The sequence below is a fragment of the Trichosurus vulpecula genome, chromosome 3 (genome assembly GCF_011100635.1).
Source record: "Trichosurus vulpecula isolate mTriVul1 chromosome 3, mTriVul1.pri, whole genome shotgun sequence".
In the NCBI taxonomy this organism is placed as follows: Eukaryota; Metazoa; Chordata; class Mammalia; order Diprotodontia; family Phalangeridae; genus Trichosurus; species Trichosurus vulpecula.
In genome coordinates, this window is record NC_050575.1 from 243,913,477 (window position 1) to 243,938,823 (window position 25,347).

The 25,347-nt window shown below is 35.2% G+C and overlaps 1 protein-coding gene across 1 annotated transcript in view; it reads left to right on the forward strand.

The window, feature by feature from the left end:
* Positions 1 to 25,347, forward strand: part of PXDN (peroxidasin) — a 148,559-nt gene that overhangs the window by 68,799 nt on the left and 54,413 nt on the right. Inside the window, exons 2-6 of the mRNA XM_036752612.1 lie at positions 1,567 to 1,638; positions 2,988 to 3,059; positions 14,081 to 14,152; positions 23,229 to 23,300; positions 23,879 to 23,950. Of these exons, the coding sequence (XP_036608507.1) occupies positions 1,567 to 1,638; positions 2,988 to 3,059; positions 14,081 to 14,152; positions 23,229 to 23,300; positions 23,879 to 23,950 (360 nt within the window). The remainder of the gene's footprint in view (positions 1 to 1,566; positions 1,639 to 2,987; positions 3,060 to 14,080; positions 14,153 to 23,228; positions 23,301 to 23,878; positions 23,951 to 25,347) is intronic.

Here is a 25,347-nt window from a genome sequence, read left to right on the forward strand (position 1 = left end):
AGTACATATGGACCAGGTGACTTTAATTTATCAAGAATCCTTAAGTGTTCTCAATTTCTCATTTATATCATCAACTTCCGATTAAATGTAAAAAAAAAAAAAAGCCAAAAGCCAAAAGAAACAAACAAAAAAACCCCCTAAAACCTGAGTGTTTTTTAACAATGAAATTTGTTGTCATTTTTTTTCCTCATTTAGTAAAGTATCCCTTTGGTGGTTTTACCAGTGTGGCATTAAATCTACATGTTAATTTAGGTAAATATCCTCATTTTTATTATGTGGGCATTGGCTCAGCCATGAGAGCTGTTTATCACTTTCATTATTTAAATCTTCCCTTCTTTCTTTTTTTTTTAATCTTCCCTTAAAAAGTAAAGACTTTTTGTAGTTAGTTAGTCCTGATTGTGTCCTGGTAGGTTACTTCTCTAACATGCCAAACATTTGACATACATTTGTAGTTATTTTGAATGTAATTTGTCTTATTTTCCCATTATTTCCTTATGGTTTTTGTTAATACTACTTATAAATAAGGGCTAATGAATTTTTAAATTGTTTTTATGGAATATTGAGTCCATTCCCAAGTTTAGCTTAGGATTTTTCAGACCTTAGTCTTTTAAATACGTTGGTTGCATCTGTGAATTTCGTATTTTGTCTCAGTGATTTTAGACAGTTTTTTAAGGCTTGCCTGGTACAGCTGTTTGAAATTCATGTTTGGAGCTAATAATAGTAATAACGATAAAAACATATACACTGTATGGCATCTGTTTTTCTGATTTAATCTGTCTTGTGTTTTCAAGGAATTAAGGCTTAAATTTCTTATCTTATCTGTCCGCTTAAAGTTCATGGAATGAAAACATCTTAGAGAAGTCTGAAGAGGCTGCACAATTTATACAGCTGATTTGACTGTTTTGAGGTTGAGCCTCTTTTTCAGAATAATGTATAATTCCTGTCTACCTTCTCCATCAACCTGCTCTTTAGGCCTGTTGGGACATTGAGTTTTAAAGTGATAGTAATGGACCCAGGATGTTAAAAACAACAACAACCAAACCAAAACAAAACAAAAGAAAATAAACAAAAAACCAAACCCTAAATCCAACCTACTTCAAGAATCCAGGATTTCCTTGGTATGAATATTCATCCTCCTTGGATGAAGATTCCAGTACTTTAGGATTTTGAGTCGGTGAGGAAGAAAAAACCACCTGATGGCCTTCCTTTTCCAAACTTTAACTAGCCTGATCCTTGGATGGTGGGTACTTGGTCACTACATTTGTACTTGAAGCTTTTCCAGCTTGGAAGGACCTGTTAGAACTTATGCTCTGCTGATATATTCTTTGTTCATTCAAGATTGCTTGCAAGACAAGAGGACAGAAAGGATATTAGTAAGAAAAAAATCTTGCATACATTTGTATATGTCAATAAGTAGTGCATAATTCTTAGTCTATCTTCAACTTACAGTCATGGTTATAAAAAATGCTTTGAAATTAGGGAATGACGATGCTTGCAAATCTCTCCACTTTCTTCTTCAGCCATAAAGAAAGTATAAACAAAATTTGTGTTCTTGTTTTTCCACAGGGACCTACGATTTAATAGAATTAGAGAAATCCAGCCTGGAACATTTAAGCGGCTGAAAAACTTGAATACATTGTAAGTTGAAATTCTTTTTTGAAAAATTAATAAAAATTTTATTCTTTAAAAAGATAACAAGTTCTATATTGTATTCATGGTGGCGGGGCTGTGAGGTATAGAAATCATAGTATTAATAATAGCTCTCGTATATATAGTGTTTCTAGGTTTATGAAATGCTTTCTATCCATTACCTCAAGTTGGGAGTCAGGATCCTGGATTGTTGTTCTAGATCTGCCATTAATATAGTGGTGTCATGTCACCTGGCTAGGCCTTCGTTTTCTCATCCAGAGCAGAAGGTTTGACTTGATGGTCCTTTCTAGTTCTGTAACAATAAAGCTTATTGCATGGTGTATATGCCTAATGATGTTTATGTTGAAAGTCAACCTGATAATGGTTTTGGGTGCTCCAACTTCAGTCCTTCAAAAGATCCAATTAGATCCTTTTTTTACTGAAGTAAATTGAATCTGAGTTCATGGATTTCCCAGGTCAAAAAAAATCCATTAAATTATGGTCCCCATCATGTTTTGGTAATAAAACAGCTAGGCTGATCTTCACATGAGAGACATATAATCTGTTGCTTGGTCTGGAATCCTAGCATCCCAGAGTGTTAGCTTTGGAAGGGACTTTAGCAATCATTTATTGCAAACCACTTCCCTCTTTCAAGAGAAGAGGAAACTGATATGCCGAGAAATAGTCATCTCCCCATATCCTAAGCCTTTCTAGCTTGGATTAACTTGCTATAGCTTTCATTCTGCCATCATAAAATCTTGGGAAAACCCAAGTTTACCTCTATCCAGTTTTTGACCATTGTTGCTCCTGGGCCACCTATTCAGAATTCTATTGTTGAGCTGAAAAATGGCACAAGCTAAAAGTTGCACCTATTAGAAATAATTTTGTTAGGAAAGCAAAATCTGAATGTTAACAAAATCCTAAAAATCTTTTTTTAAAAATAAATTTATTTATTTTTAGTTTTCAACATTCACTTCCATAAGATTATGAGTTTAAAATTTTCTCCCCCTCTTTAAAAATCTTTTATCATAATGTTTCCTAACCTATTAAGTTACTATTATCACATTGTTTAGGAATGAAGAAAATGCCTATAAATTCATCTTGATTATTGTACTTTGCTACTATACCAGCAGTGCGACCATTGGCAAATTGCTGGCCTTCTCTGGGCCTCACTTTCTGTAAAGTGAAGGGGTCACATCTTTCCACATCAAAAATTCTTTGATTCTATGTTAAGGTTCCTAGGTTAAAAGCTGCCCCTTTTCTTTGAAGACTAATGATAAGTTTTCTTCTAGGACTTAGATTGTTTACTGCCTCAAGAAAATAATTATTGTGATTTCTTTTGTTTTGTTTTTTTATAGGCTTCTTAACAACAATCAGATTAAAAGAATACCCAGTGGATCATTTGAAGACTTAGAAAATTTAAAATATCTGTAAGTTTTTTAACCATTAATTCAAGTAGTTCTATGATCAATTTTTGGATTATTTAAATAATCATGGATTTATAGATTAAATATATGTAATTCTGTAGGGTAAAATATCTAATAAAACTTATTTACATATATTTATATGTTTATATTAACATACAGTATGTATATATTTATGTAGATAATATTGTGTGCTTAATAGAAATATAACTAATATATAATAGAAACAATATAAATATATAGTGAATACATAAATATATTTAATAAATATGTATTTATTTACATATACAAATACACACTATACTGTATAAAAGCTGGCTAAAGATTGCACCCAGGGATTGTTAGAATGGATTGTAGAGTACACATACTGATACTAAGCCTTCAGGAAAATAGGTTGAATAAAGATCAAATAGTAATAATTAATAGCAGTAGTATTATTCCTCTGTGATATTTCCCAAGGTCTGTTCTGTTTAATACGTGGCATTCCACATCATTTTGAATCAGAATTCTATGGAAAAACAACATTTTCCCTTTTAAAATGTTAAATTTTATGTGGAAATTTTGGAGATAAAAAATGGGATATTTTGCTGCATAATTTCTCTATCCCTTTCCCTTTATGTTGGGGATATTCCATGCCTCCATACAACTGACCCAATATTCATGGGTTTTATTTCTATTTCAGATTCTCACAGGTCTGAGGATACAGTGGTCCGTATGTTAATTTTGTTGGCTGCCTCAGAGAGATTGATCTTTGAAAAATAAAGTTCGATTCCCTTCCAAGATTATAAGACATTTGAACATATTCTTGTCTACTTGCTTTAAATTTATAGATAGAACTTAAAAGGATGTTCTGTTGAGCATTTTACCAATCCTTTGGGATAACACCAGTTTCCTTCAGTCCATATAATCCTAAATTGAGTATTTTGAGGGTTGTGCGCATAATAAGACAGTGCTAATTAACAGGCTAGGCTGATAGTTTTTTGTTTTTTTAAACTCATAATACTAGTGAAACTGAACTTATTTATAGACATTTGAGATTCAGGCTGTTCATTTTCTACCTAAATATCCTTAATTGGGATTAAAGGATATTTAGGTAGAAAACAAACTGCCTGAATTACACGGCTAAATATATTTGTGTATATAGTCTATTATTAGATGTATAATATAAATATAGCTAATATATAATAGAAAACAGAAATGTATAATTATATATTTGACAAATATGTATTTATATATACAAACACACTATATACATATGTATGTGTATGTACACACACATATACACACACACATATATATATATGTTGTAAACTTCTTTAACAAGTATTCCATCAAATTAAGTTGGCAACAAGCTGTAGGTCTTAGGCTTACAGTCATCTTAATTATTTTAACTTTTTTTGCATTTCATTTTCTTCTTTTCATTGAATTCCCTTTTGCTTTTTAGAACCTTACCACCCTTTCTCCCACCCCAGGGGGAAAAAGCATTTCTGTTCCAAATTAATAGGCATTATAATTAGGAAGGATTAAGAAAAGGATAACATTCTGAAGTTCAAGTTAAGGCCCCAACGAAGATTAGAAGCATGTAGCACATTTATCTGTACTCTTTGGAATTAATAGCATATGATCATGACCATCTTTATGTTTTGTTTATTCTTATTCGCATTGGTGCCAGAGTCTGGATTTTAGCCCATCAGGAAGAATGTAAACAGCTATCCGGAGGATAACTCAGGACTTTTATTTCAATTAACTGAATCCTTTTTATTCAGTCTCGCTTTTCCCTAAACGCTTTGGTTCCTTTTCTTCAGCTTCTTCAGCTAAGTTTCACTTATAGTTTTAATTCTATTTTTTCCTATGCATGGATTCTTCGCATGTTATTAGTGCCACAGAATAATTGAGTCAGCAATGATAGTTCTAAATCAGAGTTCATTTTTACTTGTTTATTCAAATACAACTATTGAAGGAAAATATTTGAAAATAAGATATGTAGTTGTATTCTTTTTTCTAGAATCTTTTATGTGTCTTGCTAATTTCTAATGTGAGTTAAGTTATATCAAACTACTGCCACTCACTTTAGCATGGCATTTTATTAAATAGAGCACCCACAGTCTCCAAGTGGAATGTATATTGGATTTGAAGTCAAAGGACCTGGGTTTGAATATCTTCTTTGCTGCTTGCTTGACCTTTTGCAAATACTTTAACTTTCCGGGGCTTCAGTTCCTTCATTTGCAAAATAAGGGAGATGGATTAGTTGATTTCCAAGGTCCCATTCAGCTCTTGATCTATGCCCCCAAATTTCATTATGGGAATGTTCCCCACCTATGCAGATTGCAAACCTTCACATGTCGAAAGGTGTTTCCATGAAGTTTGATCACCTTGGTGCCTGCCCTGGAATGAGGAGTCTCTTGGACCTTAACTAGATTTGTCCTCAGGTGACATTATCCATTATCAGGCAGTGAGAGATATATAATGCAGAATCAGGCAGATGCATAAAATGGTGTTCTATCAGCTGAATGGGACCTGACCGTATGCACTATGTTGGTAAACTCTCAGCCAACTCCGTGCTGTGATGAGGTGGTAGAGGAGATATTAAGGGGAAATGACAGGTATAATTTTGCTTAGGTGTAACCAAATCATCCATTTCTGTTCTCATAGGCAGCTGACAATTTCAAAGCCTACTTTTGTTGCTTTATAATTCCCAGAATGAAGCTTATGTCTTTTAGAAAGCAGATCATACAACTCTTACCTGGAAATTGTTTGCATCTTAGAAGAAAGATTGGTTTGAAAAAAATAGTTCTCTTTTTTTATCACATGTCTCCAGGTCCTTTACTCACTTCATTTCTTCTTGATCTCTTCCACTGAAAAAAAATCAGCAGTCCTGCTCTCTTTCTTTCTCCTGAAAAGAAGACAATAAGTAATATGAATTCAATGATCTTTGTTTGATCGTAAAGACCAGATACTACACAGGGAGAAAAGTGGAGGGAAGAAGGAGCAAGCCAGAGAGGGTTGAAAAGAATGCAGAAAGGCACATGGTTTGTAGTTTAGATAGTTGAAGTTTTTCCAGTGGACCATGGGGACCATTCTTCACCTGGGGTCCATGGACCTCCAAGACATCTGGGTAGAAATTTCAGGGGGGTCTATAAATTTGGATGGGAAAAATTGCATCTTTATTTTCACTAATCTTTGATTTCCTTTTTTAGTCCTATGTATTTTATTTTATGCTCTTAAAAACATTATTCTGAGAAGGGAAGTACAGGCTTCTCCAGACTGTCAAAGTGGCCTATGTCACAAAAAAGGTTAGAAGCCACTGCAGTGGATTTTGTCTATCAAATAGCTATTTGAATCTCCACTGCTTCAACTTTCTCTGTCCTGTGGACCTTGTTGGTAGAATGTGTTTTTAGAAGTTCTGCAGGATAATATGGTTCAAGGATGTCGGGGCACCTTTAAATTTCAGACACCTTTTACTCCATTTTATATGTTTAGAACCAAAGTGCATTTGGAAAGTGAATCTTCATATGAGTTCACCTTTATGAGGTCATAGTTCTCAAGCTGAATCCTAGCCTTTTATAATTAAAATAAAGAAACTGAGGCTCAAGACAGGTTAAGCAATTTGCTCAAGATCACATAGTGATGGAGCAGGAATTCAAACTCAGGTCCCATGACTCCAAATTTATCACTTTTCACTACATCACACTGCTTTTGTTGGGATAGAAATTTTCCCTTGGTTTCATGTATTCATATTGTTCAAGTTAGCTACTAAAATATAAAAATTATGTTTTTAATGATTCAGTTATATTAAAAATAGGAAGTAAAAATGTCACTAATGGTCCCATTAGGAATTCTGCTTAATACTTGCTAAGACAAGTTGTAAGTTAGTCCTTTTGTAAGCAAGAAACTAAATTGTACCCAGCTATATATAGACACTGCCTTACTTAACAGTGATTCACTCTTGGCAGTAGTACTGATAGTATTCTTTATGACGCAGCATTCAGGGCTTACAGACTACTTAGCTTCTTTAGCCCATTCAGCTGGCTTTTGGAAGTGCCATAAACAGTTCATAATATCCCAACTGGTGAATTCCTTTTGGTTCAAGTGCTAGTAGTTCTTGAGCTCCTGGATTTGGAGTACAAGGACCTCAGTTCGACTCTTTTTTTCTGATATGTGTACGACCTTGGGCAAGTCATTTTAACCTTTTTGGCTTTGATGCTTGTCAACTATTCATTTTAAGCCACTTTAAGTAAGGTGTCTATACCTCGGTTTCCTTATTTACAATATGACTGTTTAGCTTAGATCAGTTGTGTCAAACTCCAAACAGAAAGGAGCCCTGAACTGTACAAAAGGATTTCTGTGGGCCACATGTTGACCTAGAAAACTACATATTGGTATTATATATTTTTACGTATTTTAATTTATTTTTAAGTATTCCAAAAATTACATTTAAATCTTGTTTGGGCCACACTTGGGAATGTACAAGATGATTTCTTCAGTTCTTCCTATCATTTTTTGATCCTTTGGGCTCCACTGTTGTTTTCTGGAGGTCTTCCCTACTTACCATGTTTATCTTTTCTCTTAGGAAGTTCTTAATTTTTTTTTATTTTACCTAACTTTAAAAAGTACTTTGTACTAAACATTATTGACTATATAATTGATAGGTGGAGGCAGCTGGTGGTTCAGTGGATAGAGCACTGAGCCTAGAGTCAAGAAGACCTGATTTTAAATCCAGCCTCAGAAATTTCCTAGTTATGTGACCCTGGGCAAGTCATTTTACCTCTGATTAATTGACAAAATGAGTCCACAGTATCGACTGGAGAAGGAAATAGTAAACCATTCAATTATCTTTGCCAAGAAAACCCCAAATTGGGTCATGAAGGGACAGAAACAACTGAAGTGACTGTACAACAACAAAAATTGATGGCTGATGATAGTGTCTGTCATTGCTGTAAACAGTCATATCATTAGTTAGGATTTTAATTTCGTCATAACATTATTTCTGCAGGAAAGTCAGATTTGACCTGCATTATTTTGACTTGTTCTTGTAACTTCAAAAAAAATAATTTTTTAGGATCAGACCTGTAATTTCCTTGTGAGGAAAATTTCTCTACCAATTCAAGTCACACATGTTCTATAACTTATAGACTTAGAATGGTGCAAGGGCAATGAAAGGTTAAATGACTTAACCAGATTCACCATCAGAGGCAACACTTGCATCCAGGCATTCCTGACTGAAATCAGTTCACTATCTGCTGTGCCATGATGCCTCTTCCTTAGCACTAATCTGTTGCAAACTTAAGGACTACCTACACAATCTATCTGTTTGGTCAGTTACTTGCAAATGTAGTCTACAAGGTTAAGAGACCAGCTCCTTGTGGGTTTGAGGATTCAGTGTAATATTTATATTCAAGAGAAGTGATAATAAAAAAAAGGAAAAGCATATTTGAACCTTAAATGTGACTAGAGTTTTGTTCAGCCAGAAATTTATAGTTTCTAGCAAGGGATTTTTTTTTTCTTCTCTTATATGAAGTTTGACTTAACTTTATTTTCATGGGTTTTGAAACTAAATTTTCTTTTAACATTTCAGTTATTTTTATTTGTTTATGTAGTTAATTTTAAACCAAACATTTAGAAGAGGTCCACCAGAATGACGAAGGACCTTGAGTCCATGTTATGTGAAGATTGGCTGAAGGAAGTAGGAAAGTTTAGCCTAGAAAGCAGTAAACTTAAGGGGATATGAGAGTTTTCTTCAAGTATTTGAAACCCTCATGTGGAAAAGCATTTGTATTTGTTCTCTGGTCCAAGAAAGCAAACTACCGTAGGAATCATGGGTAAAAGTTTTAAAGAGGCAGATTTAAGCGTGATAGTTGGAAATTTTTTTTAACAGAATTCAAGGTGTTTGAGAGTAGAATGGTATTATATATTGCCCCTTATAAGGGATCTTTGAGTAAAAAGATAGACAATCACTTGGGCATTTTGTAGAGGGGATTCTTGTTCATGTATAGGTTTAACTAACTCTCCCCTGGGCTCTCTCTACAACTTTAAATTATGTGATTCTTTTTTCTTTAATCAAAAATTAAAGAAAAGGGCTGGAGGGGTATTTCAATAACTAAAGCAAATTTCACCTTTTCTTCAGGTTGCTTTATTTGGGCAGCAAGACCAAAAGTGCTGCCCACTCGATACCACTGAAATCCAAAATAAAAACATTAAATGAAAATATGCCGTGCTGTAGGCAACATAAGTAAATGATGCATATGGAAAATGAAAGTTCACCTGAGTTATAAACCTACTTCACACAAAGCAAAAATGGTTTGAATCATTAAAGTTCAGGATACAAGTATGTTTTTCCCCTCCATAACAGTTAGCTAGATCAGTTTTCATGGAACATTTTCTCAAAGTAGGGAAGACCTTTACTGAGGATTTTTACTTGTCCAGCTTTGACTAAAAAGAATAGAGCAGAATAATGTGCCATGTTTAAAAAAATTTTTAAAGAAAGCATGAAATGATTATATTATAAATATTCATTCCCCTTTGAAATTTATAAACTCCAACAGATTTGCCTAAGAAAGAAATAATGCTTATACTGGGATATTGCCTACAGGTAAAGAGGGGAGTGCTGGTTCCTTTAGTTCTCATAGAATGACCTTAATCTTTACAGACATCATTGTAATTGCCAGTATATTCACCACTACCATCATCGTTATTATCATCAGAGAGACAGCAGAACATAATCTATATTGAGAGATGGTCCCTGGGTCAGGGAGATCTAGGTTGAAGTCCTGCCTCTGACACAAACTCAGACATACTGGCTCTGTGACCCAGAGCAAGTCACTCAATCCCTCGGTAGCCCTGGCAACTCTCTATTCCTTAGTTAAATGAAATGATGTATGTAAAAAGTGCTTTGTCAACATCGATTATCACTATTATTATTATCATTAAATTAGTATGGATTTTAGCATAGCTTCTGATGGGAACAAATAGAAGACGAGACAGAGGAAGAGAAGGAGACGGAACAGGAAGAGGAGGAAGAGGAGAACTTCATATTAGGAATTTATTACATTAGCGGTGTCACACTTAAATAGAAAGAGATATAATTACACCCTGTAGGGAGGTAAGGAGGAGTGGAATAAGAGAAAGGGAGGGGCTGATAGAAGGGAAGGCAGATTGGGGGAGGCTCTAGTCAGAAGCAAAACACTTTTGAGGAAGGACATTTTAACAGGCAAGAGAGAGAGGATCAGTGGGGAAAAAAGTAGGATGAAGGGGAAAAAATGGAAGAGGGTAGCAGAGTGGATTACATGATTTAGACATAAAGTGTGATACCATAAGCAAATTAAGGGAGCATGGAATAGCTTACCTGTCAGATCTATGGGTGAGGGAAGAATTTATGACCAAACACAAGTGATAGAGAACATTACATAATGTAAAATGAATAATTTTCATTACATTAAAATAAAGAGTTTTTGCACAAATAAAACCAATGCAGACAAGATTAGAAGGAAAGCAGAAAACTGAGAAAAATTTTTTACAATGTTTCACTGATAAAGGCCTCATTTCTCAAATATATGGAAAACTGACTCAAATTTGTAAGAATAAAATTCATTCCCCAACTGATAAATGGTCAAAGGACATAAACAGCTAGCTTTCAGATGAAGACATCAAAGCTATCTATAGTCATATGAAAAAATGCTCTAATTCACCATTGATTAGAGAAATGTAAATTAAAGCAATTCACCACCTCCCACCTATTAGATTGTTTAATCTGATAGAAAAGAAAAATGACAGATGTTGGAGGGGATGTGGGAAAATTGGGACACTAATGCACTGTTGGTGGAGTTGTGAACTGATTCAGCCCTTTTAGAAAGCAATTTAGAACTATGCTCAAAAGGCTATAAAAATGTGTATATCTTTTGATCCAGCAATACTGCTACTAGGTCTGTATATAAAAGAGATTTAGGGGGAAAAAAAGGAAAAGGACCCATATGGTCAAAAATATTTATAGCAGCTCTTTTTGTGATGGTAAAGAATTGGAAATCGAGGACATGCCCCATCAGTTGGGCAATGGCTAAAAATGTTGTGGTATATGATTGTGATGGAATACTATTGTGCTATAAGAAATAATGAGTAATATGTTTTCAGAATAACCTGGGAAGACTTACATGAACTGATACAGAATTAAATGAGCAGAACTAGGAGAGCATTGTACACAGGAACAACAATATTGTATGATGATCAACTGTGGATGACTTAGCTATTCTCAGCAATACATTTATCTGAGATAATTCTGAAGGACTCATGATGAAAAATGCTATCCACCTCCAGAGAAAGAATTGATCGAGTCTGAATGTAGATCAAAGCTTACTTTTTAAAAACTTTATTTTTCTTTCTTTATTATATCTTCTTTTTGGTCTGTGTTTTCTTTTGCAACCTGACTAATATGGAAATATGTTTTGCATGATTGCATGTATATAATCTATATCAATCATCGCTCACCGTATAAAAAAGGGGGGGGTGGGGCAGGGGAGGAAGGGAGAGAATTTGGAACTCAAAATTTCAAAATGCAAATATAAAAATTGTTTTTACATGTAATTGGAAAAAATCTTTGAAATGTCAAAAAACCCATGAGAAATTAACATTATTGCTATTAAATTGCATTTTATTTTGTTAAACATTTTCCAATTACATTTTAATCAGGCTCAGATGCTGGGAGTTTGATATATCTCCTACACACCAATGAAATCACAGAGGGATTTTTAAAAAAGAAAAGAAGTGAGAAGTGCTTTCTTCACAACTCTGAAACCTAGGTAGAAACTAAAAAAGAAATCTTGGGAAATCTTTGTTCCTAAAAGAGCTGTCCAGACTAATCCCTATATCAAGAATAGGCCCATTCAAATCTGGACATCACCTATCTATTGTCATTTCTCTATGTCAATTAGTTGCTAGCATCAGGCCTATTAAAATTTACAGTTATTAGGTATAATTAAGATATAGGTGATGTTATGAAGTTTTTTGGTGAGATTAAAATTTATTCACTGTGCCTAGTACTCAAAAAGATAATTCTGTCTGAAGACTAAGTATAGCAAATAGTTGATTCTGGTAAACAAACAGATTTAACATGGACTAAAAGTGACATAGCAGATAGTTACCTGGTGAAATATGATTATGTGTCTCTGAGTATGAAATTTTATATCTTTTGTTTAAAAATAAATGTGTTCATTTGATGTTTTTATATTACACGGAAGCTTTAGTGCTTCAGGGTCTTAATTATAAAGGAGACTGATCCAGGGAAATCCTTGTACACAATACCCCAAATCTATAAAAGATATGCCAAACTCTGATTTTTCAGTTAGACCCTCTCCGCTGCCATTCATTTTATTCCTTACACTTTTTTACTCCCCCTCTTTAAAGGTGTTTTAAAGAAAAAATATAGAAAAACAAATGTTCGAACCTTAAATGTAGGTTTGATTTTTACTCAGCCAGAAATTTATAGTCCCCTCTAAGGGACTGGTTTTTTTTTTCTTTCTCCTAGGAAGTTTATTTATTTAAAGTATATTGAATTAAAGTTCATTTTATTTTAAAACAAATTTTTGTGCACCTTTTCCAATAATTAAAGATAATTCATAAGACCATAGATTTAGAATTAGAAGGAAAACTTAGTGTTCATTGAGTCTAATCCCTTATTTATCTGGAGAGGAAGCTGAGGCCCAGAGGTATTAAGTAATTTGTTCAAAGTCACAAAGTAGTGTCTAAGGTAGGATTTGAACCCAGGTCTTTCTGATTCTAGGTCTTTCATTCTACTCATTATACAAAATAAACAAGCAAACCTTCCTAGTATTCCTCAGGACCTTCTTCAATTCAAACAAGTAGGGGAAAAATACAGAATTGAAAATGAAATAAAACAACTAACAAAACTGAAAACAGGAAAAAAAAAAGGAAATCTTGCTTCCTCTCTAATAGGGAAACTCAAATGAGTTCCTAGGACTTGTGGAACTGTCCCAACAGGGATTAGGGACATATAGTTGACTAGAAGTCACTTCTACAACCTCAGGTAAAAAACCAAATGTTCCTGGTGAAAATTCCTCCATGAATAGCTTGTAGCCCATTTCCCCAGTGGACACTCTGCATTGGCTATACTTAAATATCTTAAATAAGGGATTCCTAACCCTAGTATTATAAAACATAAATGATTCAACAAAAATTAATTATCAAATGTTTGCAGATTTTTGTTAGGCCTTTTGGAGAGATTTGTCTAGGTTGCCATATCTCTCCAAAAGGCCTAACAGAAATTTGTGAACATTAGATACTTAATCAATTTTTGTTGAATTATTTAGATTTTATAATACTAGGGTTAGGAATCCCTTATTTAAGACATTCCTGTAAAAATAGGTCTAGCCTTGAGGTAAATGTCATTTAATTAGAAATGAGCATGCAGGCTTGGACAATATCTAGGTTTTCAAGATTTCATTAGCCCCTAGGCCAGGTTACTTTCCCTGGTATTTTTGTGTCATGCTCATTTGATTTTGATGGGAATCTAGTGCTGGTATTTCAAGGCACTATTTTGAACTTTGATGTAATTAATTTACCAGTATTTATTCCTGAATATTTGCAAGCTGACAAAGTGTCAGGAATAGAACCATATCGCATATTTGCATTTTTATGGCTATTTTTTGTTTGTTTTTGTGTATGTGGGAAATAAGTGTTTAGAGCTTTCAGATAGGGTATTAAAAACCACTTGGGGGACATAGACTTGACCATTCTGAAGCTCCAGTGGTAGCCCATGGGAAAGGTTTGACTTCCAGGAAGTTGTGTTTAGTTTTTTCTCCCTTCCCTTTCCCTCCCCTCTGGGCATGTTTAGTCTTCATCTCACAATGTTTTTCTTCGGGAAAGAGGGGAGGGAGGGAGTGACTGTGCAAGCATCACATTTGTTTCCCTCATTCAATCGTTCATATTAAAACTGTCTTTATGTGTCAACTTAATTCTTCTTTTTCCACCTTGTCAGGTCTTGTGTGTGTACTAATATTCCCCAATGTTTCTTGTTTCAGCTATTTATACAAGAATGAAATCCAGTCAATTGACAGGCAAGCATTTAAGGGACTTGCCTCTCTAGAGCAACTGTAAGTGCCATCCTTCTTTCCCATGCTCCACCTTTAGTCATATCATCTCCTTGGTTGCCTTTCAATGGGGAAAGTGTGTGGCTTTGACTTAGGTCTGTGCTTTGCATGCTACATGTATACGCCCAGTGGGACATGAATTAAATAGGCTTTTAATTATATGCATGTACATGAAGTAGCAAAAATTGACCAATATCATGTGTTGCCTTTCTGCTGTGTCTATCTACACATTTGTAATTTCCTTTCCCAATTCCTTTGTAATTTCCTGTAATTCTTGGGAAGTTGGGTTGGTGTGGGGGTGTGTATGAGGATTGGGTGGGGAAGGAGGAGAGAGATAAACAAATCTTATTATAGTGGATGTATTCACATGTAATGGAGGATACTCACAAAACTTTTTTCTCATGTGCTCTTGCTGCATCAGTTCTCATGGAGCCCATGTGCAGATCAGCTGAGCTCTTTTGGCCTTTTTTAGTAGGCCATATGTGCTTTGGGTCAGTGAAGAAGAACATTATCTACATTGCTTTGGGTCAATGTAGAAATCCTTTGGTCCCTGGGCTAGTAGCTGGGACAAGGGAAATGCGTCAAAAGAGTATGAGTCAGAGGAAGAGTTGTCACTCAGTAGATTTTAAACAGAGAATCAATGGGCAGTTTTGCTCTCTCTTTGTCTGCCAAGTGTGGGGAAGTTCTTTTTGCCCCTCCTTTGGATTTTCCCTCATCAGAACCAAGTGGGTTGTTCAGTGGCCAATCCTTTTTTGATGCATCACTCCTCCACTGCTGCCATCACTGATCCCAAGGGATCAAAACATCATTCTAAAATGTTATTTGAAAATTCTAAGTCCTTTAGGGCTGAATCCAAGAACACTAGACTCATGGGAAGTGGCCAAGGCAACTTTAATTCACTTCCACACAGGCTCTATGGGATACCACCTAGCGAGAGGACATTGAGAGTAGGGAAAGTGAGAGGTTTCGTGTTGACCCCATTACATACAGTACATATACATTGAATGGTGTTGGAAGACATTTTACAACTTTTAACTTTCATCTGAAAACATGGGTCAGTTGTTACTGAGTAGTATCACCATATGGGATTTCTTACTGAATATGTTATTATGGATTGATTTCATTTTGAAAAAATCTTTTGATCGAGTTACCGTTTGTTCACTGACGTAACTAAATTGTGACTCTTTAGAGACTCAGTTCCCCCAGACAAAGTTAAAGGGATTTGCTGACTGTATTTGCAGAGTGTGCCACTGAATAAAAGGGACTTTTTGTAAAACAGCTCAACATCTTTTTGTTGAAATATATAGAAAACAACTCATAAGCTTTTTGTGTCAGACTTATTTGGATGCAACCAGCTATTTAACACATATTTAGTTTCTTGGACTAAGTCTTATAAACATATATTTTAAATGTTTTATGGATGTTTTTTAAATCATTGCTACTTTCTAATAAATTTTGCCTTATAACACATAAGTACAACTAATTAAAATGAATAATCACATTGGCCATAGTCCACCATCTCTCTGATGATGCTTTATCATTGGTCCTCTTATATCTAGAGTGGTCATTGTGTTAAGCAGTTTTGAAGTCTTTCTGTTGTTTTCCTTTACATTATTGTTGTCATCAATTAAATTGTTCTCTTGGTTATTCACTTTCCATTTTGTAATATTTCATAGAAATTTTCCCAACTTTCTCTGAATTCTTCATAGCCACTGATTTTTTTAGGCACAAGAATCCATTAAGGTCGTATACAATAATTTGTTCAGCCATTCCGCAATTGATGGGTACCCTCCTTCATTCTAGTTTTTTGCTACCACAAAAATGCTGCTATTATAGTTTCTAAATATTTTAATCAGTTTTTGAAGCAGAAGACTATGTTAATGAGAAACAACTGTATGTTGTCATAACTAAACCCAGTGATATATATTTGTTCATGTTGGACACATTTCCCAGTGCCTATATTAATGTACTATAAAATATTTTGAGAAAAAGTTCATGGAGTGAAGAATCCTGAATATGAAACCAATGAGAGAATTACTATATAAGAATTACTATGTAAGAATGTCTTTTGACTTTCTCATATTTCCATTTGAGCATTGATTACGTGGTTGGCTGAAGTTTATTGCTTGTATTCCGTAGTCTACTTAATAAGGCAGGTCAGAGAGGGCTTTAATTATGAGAATGTAAATGAAATAGCAAAGTGTCATTCTTTGTCTTTTGGCATCTCGCCATGTTTGTGATTGTGCTCCCCCCACCCCCCCACTCCATCACATACTGACAACTGAGCAACTGATAGGGGCTTAAGTCCTTTTTACACTAATGAATCGTGTGTGTGTATGTGTGTGTGTGTGTGTGTGTGTGTGTGTAAGATCGCTGTTTGAAAAAATGAGGTTTTTGATATGAAAAAGGAATTAAAGGATATTATGAATAGATATATTTGGCTGTATAAAAATGAACAGCAACAACAATGGTATTGATAGAACACCTCTTATGTGTGACATGGCACTGTGCTAAGCACTTTACAAATGTCATTTTATCCTCACAACAATCCTGGGAGGTAGGTGCTATTATTATCCTCATTTTACAGTTAAGGAAACTGAGACAAACAAGTTAAGTGATTTGCTCAGGGTTAACATCTGGTAAATGTCTCAGATCTTTCTCAGGTCTTGAACTGAGTTCTAACTCTAGGCCCTGTGATCTATACATTGTGCCACCTAGCTGCCCCAATTTGAAACTAACTGAAGACCCTTATCTCTGAACATCTGTTGCTAAAACCTGTTTCCTGTCCCTCTGTAGTTTCCAATTTAGTAAGGGGGATCAAACACAAACAGTACTTCTACTACACAGAAACACATGAAGAATGCATTAGAACATTCACCAAAAGATTACGTGAGGTCTAAGAAGAAAGAACATTTCTGACTTCCTAAAGGAGGTAGCATTTGGTTTGGGCATTCTTAATTGTAGCATGGATAAAATTCAGGGTAAAGAGCCAATCAGACTATCTTACAAAGGAATCAATATCAGGTTACAAACCTACATGAGGAGGAGACTTGGAGGCAGAATTGCGAGATCTGAAAGTGATCACATTAAGGAGTGGGGGTGCCAAAGACAAAATCAAGATTCTACAAAAGAGGTTCTTAATCAGGTCTAAAAACATTTAAAATATATTTTGATAATTGTATTCAATATAATTTGCTTCCTTTGTAATCTCACATATTCTATTTCATGTACTTAAAAACATTATTATGAGGAGTGAATAGGCTTCACCAAATTGCCAAAGGGGTCCATGAGACACAAAAAAGCTAAGAACCCCTATGCTAAAAGCCATGTGGGGGCCTAGCCAGAATGGAAAGGAAGAACAAACAGGGGGCAGACACCTGGGGGCTGGAGATGGACACAGACAGGAGAGGATGGGTGATACTTGGGGGCCAGAGACAGACTTGAGGTACTTGAGCACAGGTGGATGGAAGACAGACTTGTAGGGCCAGACACCTGGGATCAGACCTGAGGGCAGATGGGTGGAGCAGGGCAAAGGTCTCCTTTATCTTTGCCTGAGGTCTCAAGCTGAGACCCCTATTTGGTGGCAGTGGGGGTGGCTGTCCATTCTTCTGCTTTTACTTGTAGGGATTTTTTAAGGGTTTTGTTTTGTTTTGGAAGGCAGCAGAGTGCTGTGCCCAGGGGTGGGAGTGGAGAAAGAGAGCACAGTACTGCACAGAAAGTTAACATAGGTGATTTTTTGGAGTGTGGGATTTCTTTCAGATTTCTTAATGTAAAGTTGAATAAAGTGAATTTACTTAAACTGAGAACCATCTGTAATTGTTGGAGATGTGATTTGAACCCAAGTCTTTCCTGGCTCCAAGTTCATGATTTATTGTGCACCAAAACTTGACTTTGCAATTCCAAAAAAAGGTCATAGATTACAGTAGTAGTGCAGATTTATTCTGAGACTATAAAACCTTTATATGAATTCTAAGAAACTCTGATCAGAGAAAGATCTCTAACAAATTTCCTCATTTGATAACATGAGAAATATAGTTTAGAATGTTATTGATATGTTTTTAAAAATATATATTTACTTCTAAAAACATCTAATCCCTATCTCCACTCAGTGGCCCATTCCTTTTCATAAAGATTTATAAATTAAGAGAAAATGACCAAAGCCAACTAACTTATGTTTCTGACAGTATATGCAGGGTTTATTCCTATAATCTCTCACCTTTGCCATGAAGAGAAGGAGGTACATTTTCTCAATACTTTTTCTGGGAGACTTATAGATTGTAATAATAGTGATGTAATTTTTGTCATTTAGACATCACTTTAAGGTTTACAGGGTACCTTCCTCACATGGGTGGGGAGGAGAGGTTGTATAAGTATAGGGTGGGGACTGTAGGTATAATTATCCCCATTTACAAGATAAGGGAATAGAGGCTAAGGGAAATCAAAAGAAAATTTAAGTGTTGTTGAATGGATTGCCCATGATCACACATAGTTTATTTGAAATGTGATATTTCAGTAATTGTGCCATAGAAGTATATACTTAGATTTTAATTGTAATTAGAAATTGTAAGAACTTTTTAATTAACCAGTGAAGATTTTTTTCCCCCATTTTGCGTGGAAAAAGCCTATCAGGATGTTTTGAATATTTGTTGTCTTTATTTGCTTTGTTTAAAGTTTAATTACTTCTCTTCTTGAACTCAGTGGTCCAGTCAATCTGGCCTTCCCCCTGTTCCTTACACAAAGAACTTTGTCTCCCCTTTCTTGGCCTCTGCTTTGGCCATCCTTCATGTCTGAAGTGCACCCCCTTTTTGTCTTGTCACTTAGAATCTTTTACTTCCTTTAAAATTCAAAGTATCCCCTCCTAAATGAGTCCTATCCTCATCTCCCCAGATGCTAGTGCCTTCTCCCTCTCCCCGCTGGATTGCTTTTGTTTCTCTTTTGTGTATATTTCATTTGTACGTGTTGTCTCTCTTGGCTAAACTTTAAGCTCCTTGAAGACAAGGACTCTTATTTTTGCCTTTATATTTCCAGAGTCTAGCACAGTGTCTGACACAAAGCACTTACTAAATGCTTGTTGATCAATCGCCTGGAATTTTGAAGTGGCTAAATTCAAGGGCTATTAAATTGTGTTTTGAGAATTCATTCTTTTTGTAACTAATTCTGAATATTAGTGAAATCATCTCTCTACTAATCATAGTTAATTTATACTTTCTAATGGGCAGTTAGGTGGCAAAGTAGATAGAATGTTGGTCCTGGAGTCAGGAAAACTCATCTTCCTGAGTTTAAATCTGGCCTCAGATACGTACTAGCTGTGTGACTCTGGGTAAGTCACTTAACCCTGTTTGCCTCAGTTTCCTCATCCTGGAGAAGGAAATGGCAAACTACTCCAGTATCTTTGCCAAGAAAACCCCAAATGGAGTTGAAAAAAGTTAGGCATGACTGAAAATGACTGAATGACAACAACATACACTCTAATCCACATTTTCCTCAGACCTTTATTTTAGTCATCATAGGATCATACATAGATTTAGAACCAGAGTGACCTTAGAGGTCATATAGTCTAATCCCTGTCATTTTACAGATGAGGAATCTGAGATTCAGAGATTGAATGATTGCCCAAGGTCACACAGGCTAAGCTGTCAGAGTGGGAATTCAAACCCAGATCCAGGGATTCTAAGTTCCATGCCTGTATCATTGTACCATGTGGCTTCTAGCCTCATTAAGAAAATAGTAATTCTATTCTTCCATCTTTTGAGTAAATCAGTCCCTGGCCTATGTGGGGAGCAGGTTCAACTGGATTCCTTATATGTCCATATATATGGTGAGTGAATTTGGAATTCAGAGACACAGAATCAGGTTACAATGCCAGGTGGCTGATGAGAGCCCATGATGGGGGAGAGGGTACATCATAGGATTACAAAGAAGGCTACAAAACTCAAAATCTTAAGGCAATAGAGTCAATCCTACTTAACAAACAATTGACTATAAATCATAGGTGAGGATAAAGGAAGATTCATAACAAAATAGGCTTTATTTATTCCATTGACACACATGGTGAAGTCAAAAGCAGAATGTTTTAGGAGAAAGACAGTTGTGAACATGTTGAATGTTGAGATATAAGCAGGATTTCCTGGTGGGAGACATTTAGGTGGCATCTGGAAATATGGGCTTGTAACTTGTGAGAAAAGTAAGGGTTAGAGTGACAGATCTTCAAAGTTATCACCAGTGGAATGGGTGGATTGGTTGAGGGAAGATATTTTAACTGTGTTATTATTCCTTCCACTCCAATCCAATAAACATTTATTAAGAACCTGCTATGTGCTAAGCCCTGTGCTAAGTGCTGGGGATTTCCTTAATAAAAAGAAAGATGGTCTCTGCCCTCAAGGACCTTACGGTCTAATAGAGGGAAGCAACATGCAAAAGGAAGCAGGAAAGCTGGGAAGGGTGGGGGGACAGGACATGAGGGGGTACCTGTAATGCAGGCATCTTGTTCCATGTAGTTGAAACCAGGCAGCGCAGCAGACACAGAATGGAGTGAGCCTTAAAGTTCAGTTTCTGCCCTCTATGAAGGGAGAGTTTGGGAAGAGTGTGGTACTCTCCCGTCCAGTCCTCCAAACAGAGAGGAGAGAATGCTGAGTAAGGCAGTCAGTCAAGGTCCTAGTTAGCATCATGGTGCTGAGATTAGAGGTGATAAGCTTAACCTGGGAAGGACATCTTGTTCCTTGGAGTTGAAAACAGCAGAACAGCAGCTGCAGATGGAAGTATAAACCAGTCATAATATTGCCACTATAAAGTATGTGCCTGTGATAATAAGGGCCTAGTTCAATACATTGGATCTTTTGCTACTAGAGAATATCTGATTCTTTATCAGGATTCTTAATCCATTATGATGTATTGCTGTCTTTGCAAAACCAATTTTATAATAGAAATCAATTGTTTAAAGTAGCATTTTCCTGAAAATGCGAGGAATCAATTCTTACTGACTTTGCTAAAGATATGAATCCAATATGGAGAAGAATTTGATGTCTCAGGTATTATAAAACTATGTGGGAATTTTATGTAAATAGTTCATTATTTTTTTCTTGTTTATTGAAAAATCCCTTTATTACCATGTAGTTGATTTTCATTTCCAAGAATAAAATGAGAAAATCTTACTCTCTATAGTTGAATACACTTTGAGAAATTTTATCATTTTATTGATATATTTTTTTACTTAAATTCATTCCCAAATATGTCCCTTCCCTTCTCCTACACAGTGAACCATCTATTATTACTGTTGTTATTTTAAAAGGCGAGTTTTCCCTATCTTTCTCAGGAAGTACAGGGGTCATTCATGGACCTCATTCTACTTTCATTGATGTGGGAGCTTTTACCTGAACCATTTCTTTCCTTCATATGCACCCTGGTGGTCCTCTATTCCCAGGGCCCATCAACTTAATGTAAACACTTCATTGGTGTGACCTATTGTAACTCAGAACTTCTGAGCTCAAGGGAGCTGCCATTCTTAGCCTCCCTGGTAGCTGTCCCATCCAGCTAAGCCATCCCTCGTAACAATTTAAAAAAGAGGATAAAAAAGCAATTCAGCAAAACTAACCACATCAACCAGGCCTTATATTACACATAATGCTCTGCACTCGTAGTTCCTTTTCTTCACAAAACAAGGAGGGAGAGGTATATTTTCTTATCTTTTCTCTAGGATCAAGATGGGACATTAAAATGGCAAAAAATTCTTTTTCTTTTCTTTCTTTTTTCTGTTTACATTGTGGTAGTAATTGTGATTGTGTTCTGTTTGTTTTAGTCTCCATAACTTCCTATATGTCTTCCTCTGCTTCTCTGAATCCTTCATGTTTGTTTTTATGGTACAATAATAATTCATTACATTCTATACTACAATTTGTTTATTCATTCTTCTGTCAGTGGGTTTCTTTATTTGTAGTTGGTCAATGCTACATTCTAACCAAATTTAGAGTGTATGTATTGTCCTTGAATTTCTTCATTTGCTACATCAAAAAGCATTTTCAGTGTATTCTCTATATGTACAAAATCCATAAGGATTGTTGGAGGGGACCTTGGAGGCCATCTAGTGTGACCTACTCCTGCACAAGAGTCCCTTCTGTAACATCCTCAACAAATCATCATTCAGCCTTTGCTTAAAGACCTCAAGTAGGGGGAAACCTAGTAGTACATCCTGGGGCACTATCAGATATTCTCGTTAAAAATTTATTTATTGCTATTAATCCTAAATCTATTTTTTTTCAACTTCTATTTGTCTTTGTGTTTGTAGCCTTCTAGGGCTGCAGTCTAATCCTACTTTCACTTGCTATCCTTTTAGGCCCTTGAAAACAGGTCCCTTGTATCTCCTGCCTTCTCTATGCCAAGCAACCCCACTTTTTTCATCTGAGCCTTATGGGATGTTATTGGGAGAACTCTGGATTCTCTCCATTTTTCCAGTCTTTTCTATAATGTAATGCCCAGGAGTGAACATAATACCCTAGGTGTGGCTGGAACAAAACAAAGGAAAGAGGGTCTATTACTTCTTAGTTCTGGATGCTCTGGTTTTCTTAAGGCAGCCCAAGATAACATAACATTATTACTTCCTATGAAAAAATCAAGGATCTTTCTGAACTCAACTAAACACTCAATTCAACAAACAAAAATTTTGCAAGTACATTCAGTGGGCAAGGCACCATGTTAGGATCTGTGAAAATAGCCCTATCAAAATAAGTGATTATGGCCCTAAATGCTATTTTTAAAAATGAAAAAAATATAGTTAATAATAGATATGACAGCATTTAATGATGAAATCACCAGTCTGAAAAAAATTGACTAGCTTTAACTAGTCAGATACTTCATTAATATGATAATATTGGTTTCATGTAAATTTGCTCTTATAAGTAAACATATAAACTCCAAATCTCTAAGTTAGTTTCAACTTTTCATTTTGATCTTCATATTTGAAAGATCCTTTTAATTCCTATGAAAATTATAGTTAACTTATAATTCCTTTTACAATGGAAAATAATTGTTCTGAAGAAAGTTGACAAAAATCAGTTTTGATGATTTTTAATTTTTGCTTTTATAGATACCTGCACTTTAATCAGATTGAAACTTTGGACCCAGAATCATTCAACCATCTTCCCAAGCTTGAAAGGCTGTAAGTTTTCTTTCTTTCTTTCTTTCTTTTTTAACTCTAGCCTAGGGGTTATTGAGCTGATCTGATAGAAACTAGGAGGTCCATGAACTTGAGTGAGAAAAAATGCATTTTTATTTTCACTATCCTTTGGTTACATTAGTAAACCTATGTATTTTATTTTATGCATTTGAAAACATTACTCTGAGAAATGTGACATGGACATTACACAAGAAAAGTTAACATCCCCTGCCTAAGACAGTTGCAATAAGTAGTTATCTTGGAGTGATGTCATCCTTTTCATTATAATGCGGGTTGCTAGGTCTTCAGTTTAAGCAGTGTCCATTTTTAAAAGTTAAAATACATTTTCTCATAGTACTATCATTTTAAAAATTAACATTATTGGAAGTGGGCTACAAATTAGTAGCTACAAATTGAGTAGTTTCAGCAAATGAGTGGTGATCTAGAATAATGGTAACAAGCTCTCTTTTAAATGAAGCAGAAAATAAGAGACACTTAAAACTCCTGAAAGACAAACTTCTAACCATTTACATATAACATGTGTACATTATGCTGATTCATTATATTCTTTCATTCAACAGATTCTTACATAACAATAGAATTGCTCACTTAGTTCCTGGAACATTTAGTCACTTGAATTCCATGAAGAGATTGTAAGTAAATTATCTTTTTTTAAAATCTAAGTTTCAATAAAGTTAAATTCTACATTTATGACATGCAAGTCCACAGCTCCTATTTCTATAATGTGGTATAATGCATAATGGTCTTTTCTTATAACAACATAAAAGTATGTAAATGTTATCTTCATAATCTTTTTTACAGATGGGGAGAGTGATACTCAGAAAGGTTTGAATGATTTGTCTAATATGACTGGGCTGATGAATAGTAGAACTAGGAATGAATGGTATCAGTTTTCCACTTCCATTTTCAGTTTCTTGACTATGACACTATATTGATATATAGGGGCTTATACCAATCAGAAAATCTGTTATAAAAGATACAATGTAAATGTTTTGGTTTTTTTTTTTTTGCGGGTAAAACTGTTGGTTAGAAAATACAAGCATTTTTATTGAGTAAATCTTGGCAGATTTTATAAAAATTAGTGGAGAATATCTTTAAGCTCATATTTAAATTCTCCTAATTGCTTTTTAACACAACGTGTATTAATTCCTCATAGACTAAGAAGAAATAACTTCTATTGTTATGCCAGTTCCAATTTTTTGTCTCTAGGCATGATTGCATAGCTAAACTGTTTAAACTTACTTAAATATACCCTTTCTTCAAAGACTGCCAGAATAAGAGCGTTTATCCTCACAATTAGCAATTTTTTTTCAATTAGAAATTTATCTTTCAGTATTTTAAGTCTTTATTAAAGAACAAATATGTTCCTTTTGATAGATATTAAGCACAATGATCCCCATTCTTAATCATCATTTGATTATTCCTGAATACTGCTAATGTCTGTCAGTCAACAAAGCATTTATTGAATGCTTACTCTATGAGTTGTGGTAGGCATGGTACACAAGATATGAAGGAATATAGAACAAATTTCCTGTTACCATGGAATTTACTTTCTTGTTGAAGGGAAAAGACATACATATCTAAGTGGAACTAAAAGCTCAGAGTATTGTAGACTAAGTACCAATTGAAGAGGAGCCACTGTGGGTTCATGTAAGAAAAGTTGTGTCAGGTTTGCCTCATTTTCTTTTTGATAACTAGTTATCTCTCCAGTGAGATACCCACAGCAGCTGCTATGAATATGCTGGCGTATTCCCAGGTTTGAATTGCAAGATATAACAGACTTTCTTCATTGAAGACATTCAAACCAAGACATTCAAACACCAGAAAATCAAATCCCTCATACCAACAAAGAAATCTATACACATCATCAATGCAGGGGGCACCCCCATTCCCAAGCCTTCCCTCCATATGGGCTCCCCACAAACAAATTCACTTAAGCACAATCCCTCCCTCTCTCACTCATGGTAGCTGCTCTGCTCTCTCTGCCTCTTGTCTCTCTCCAAGCTCCAACTCACTCCAACTTCCTGCT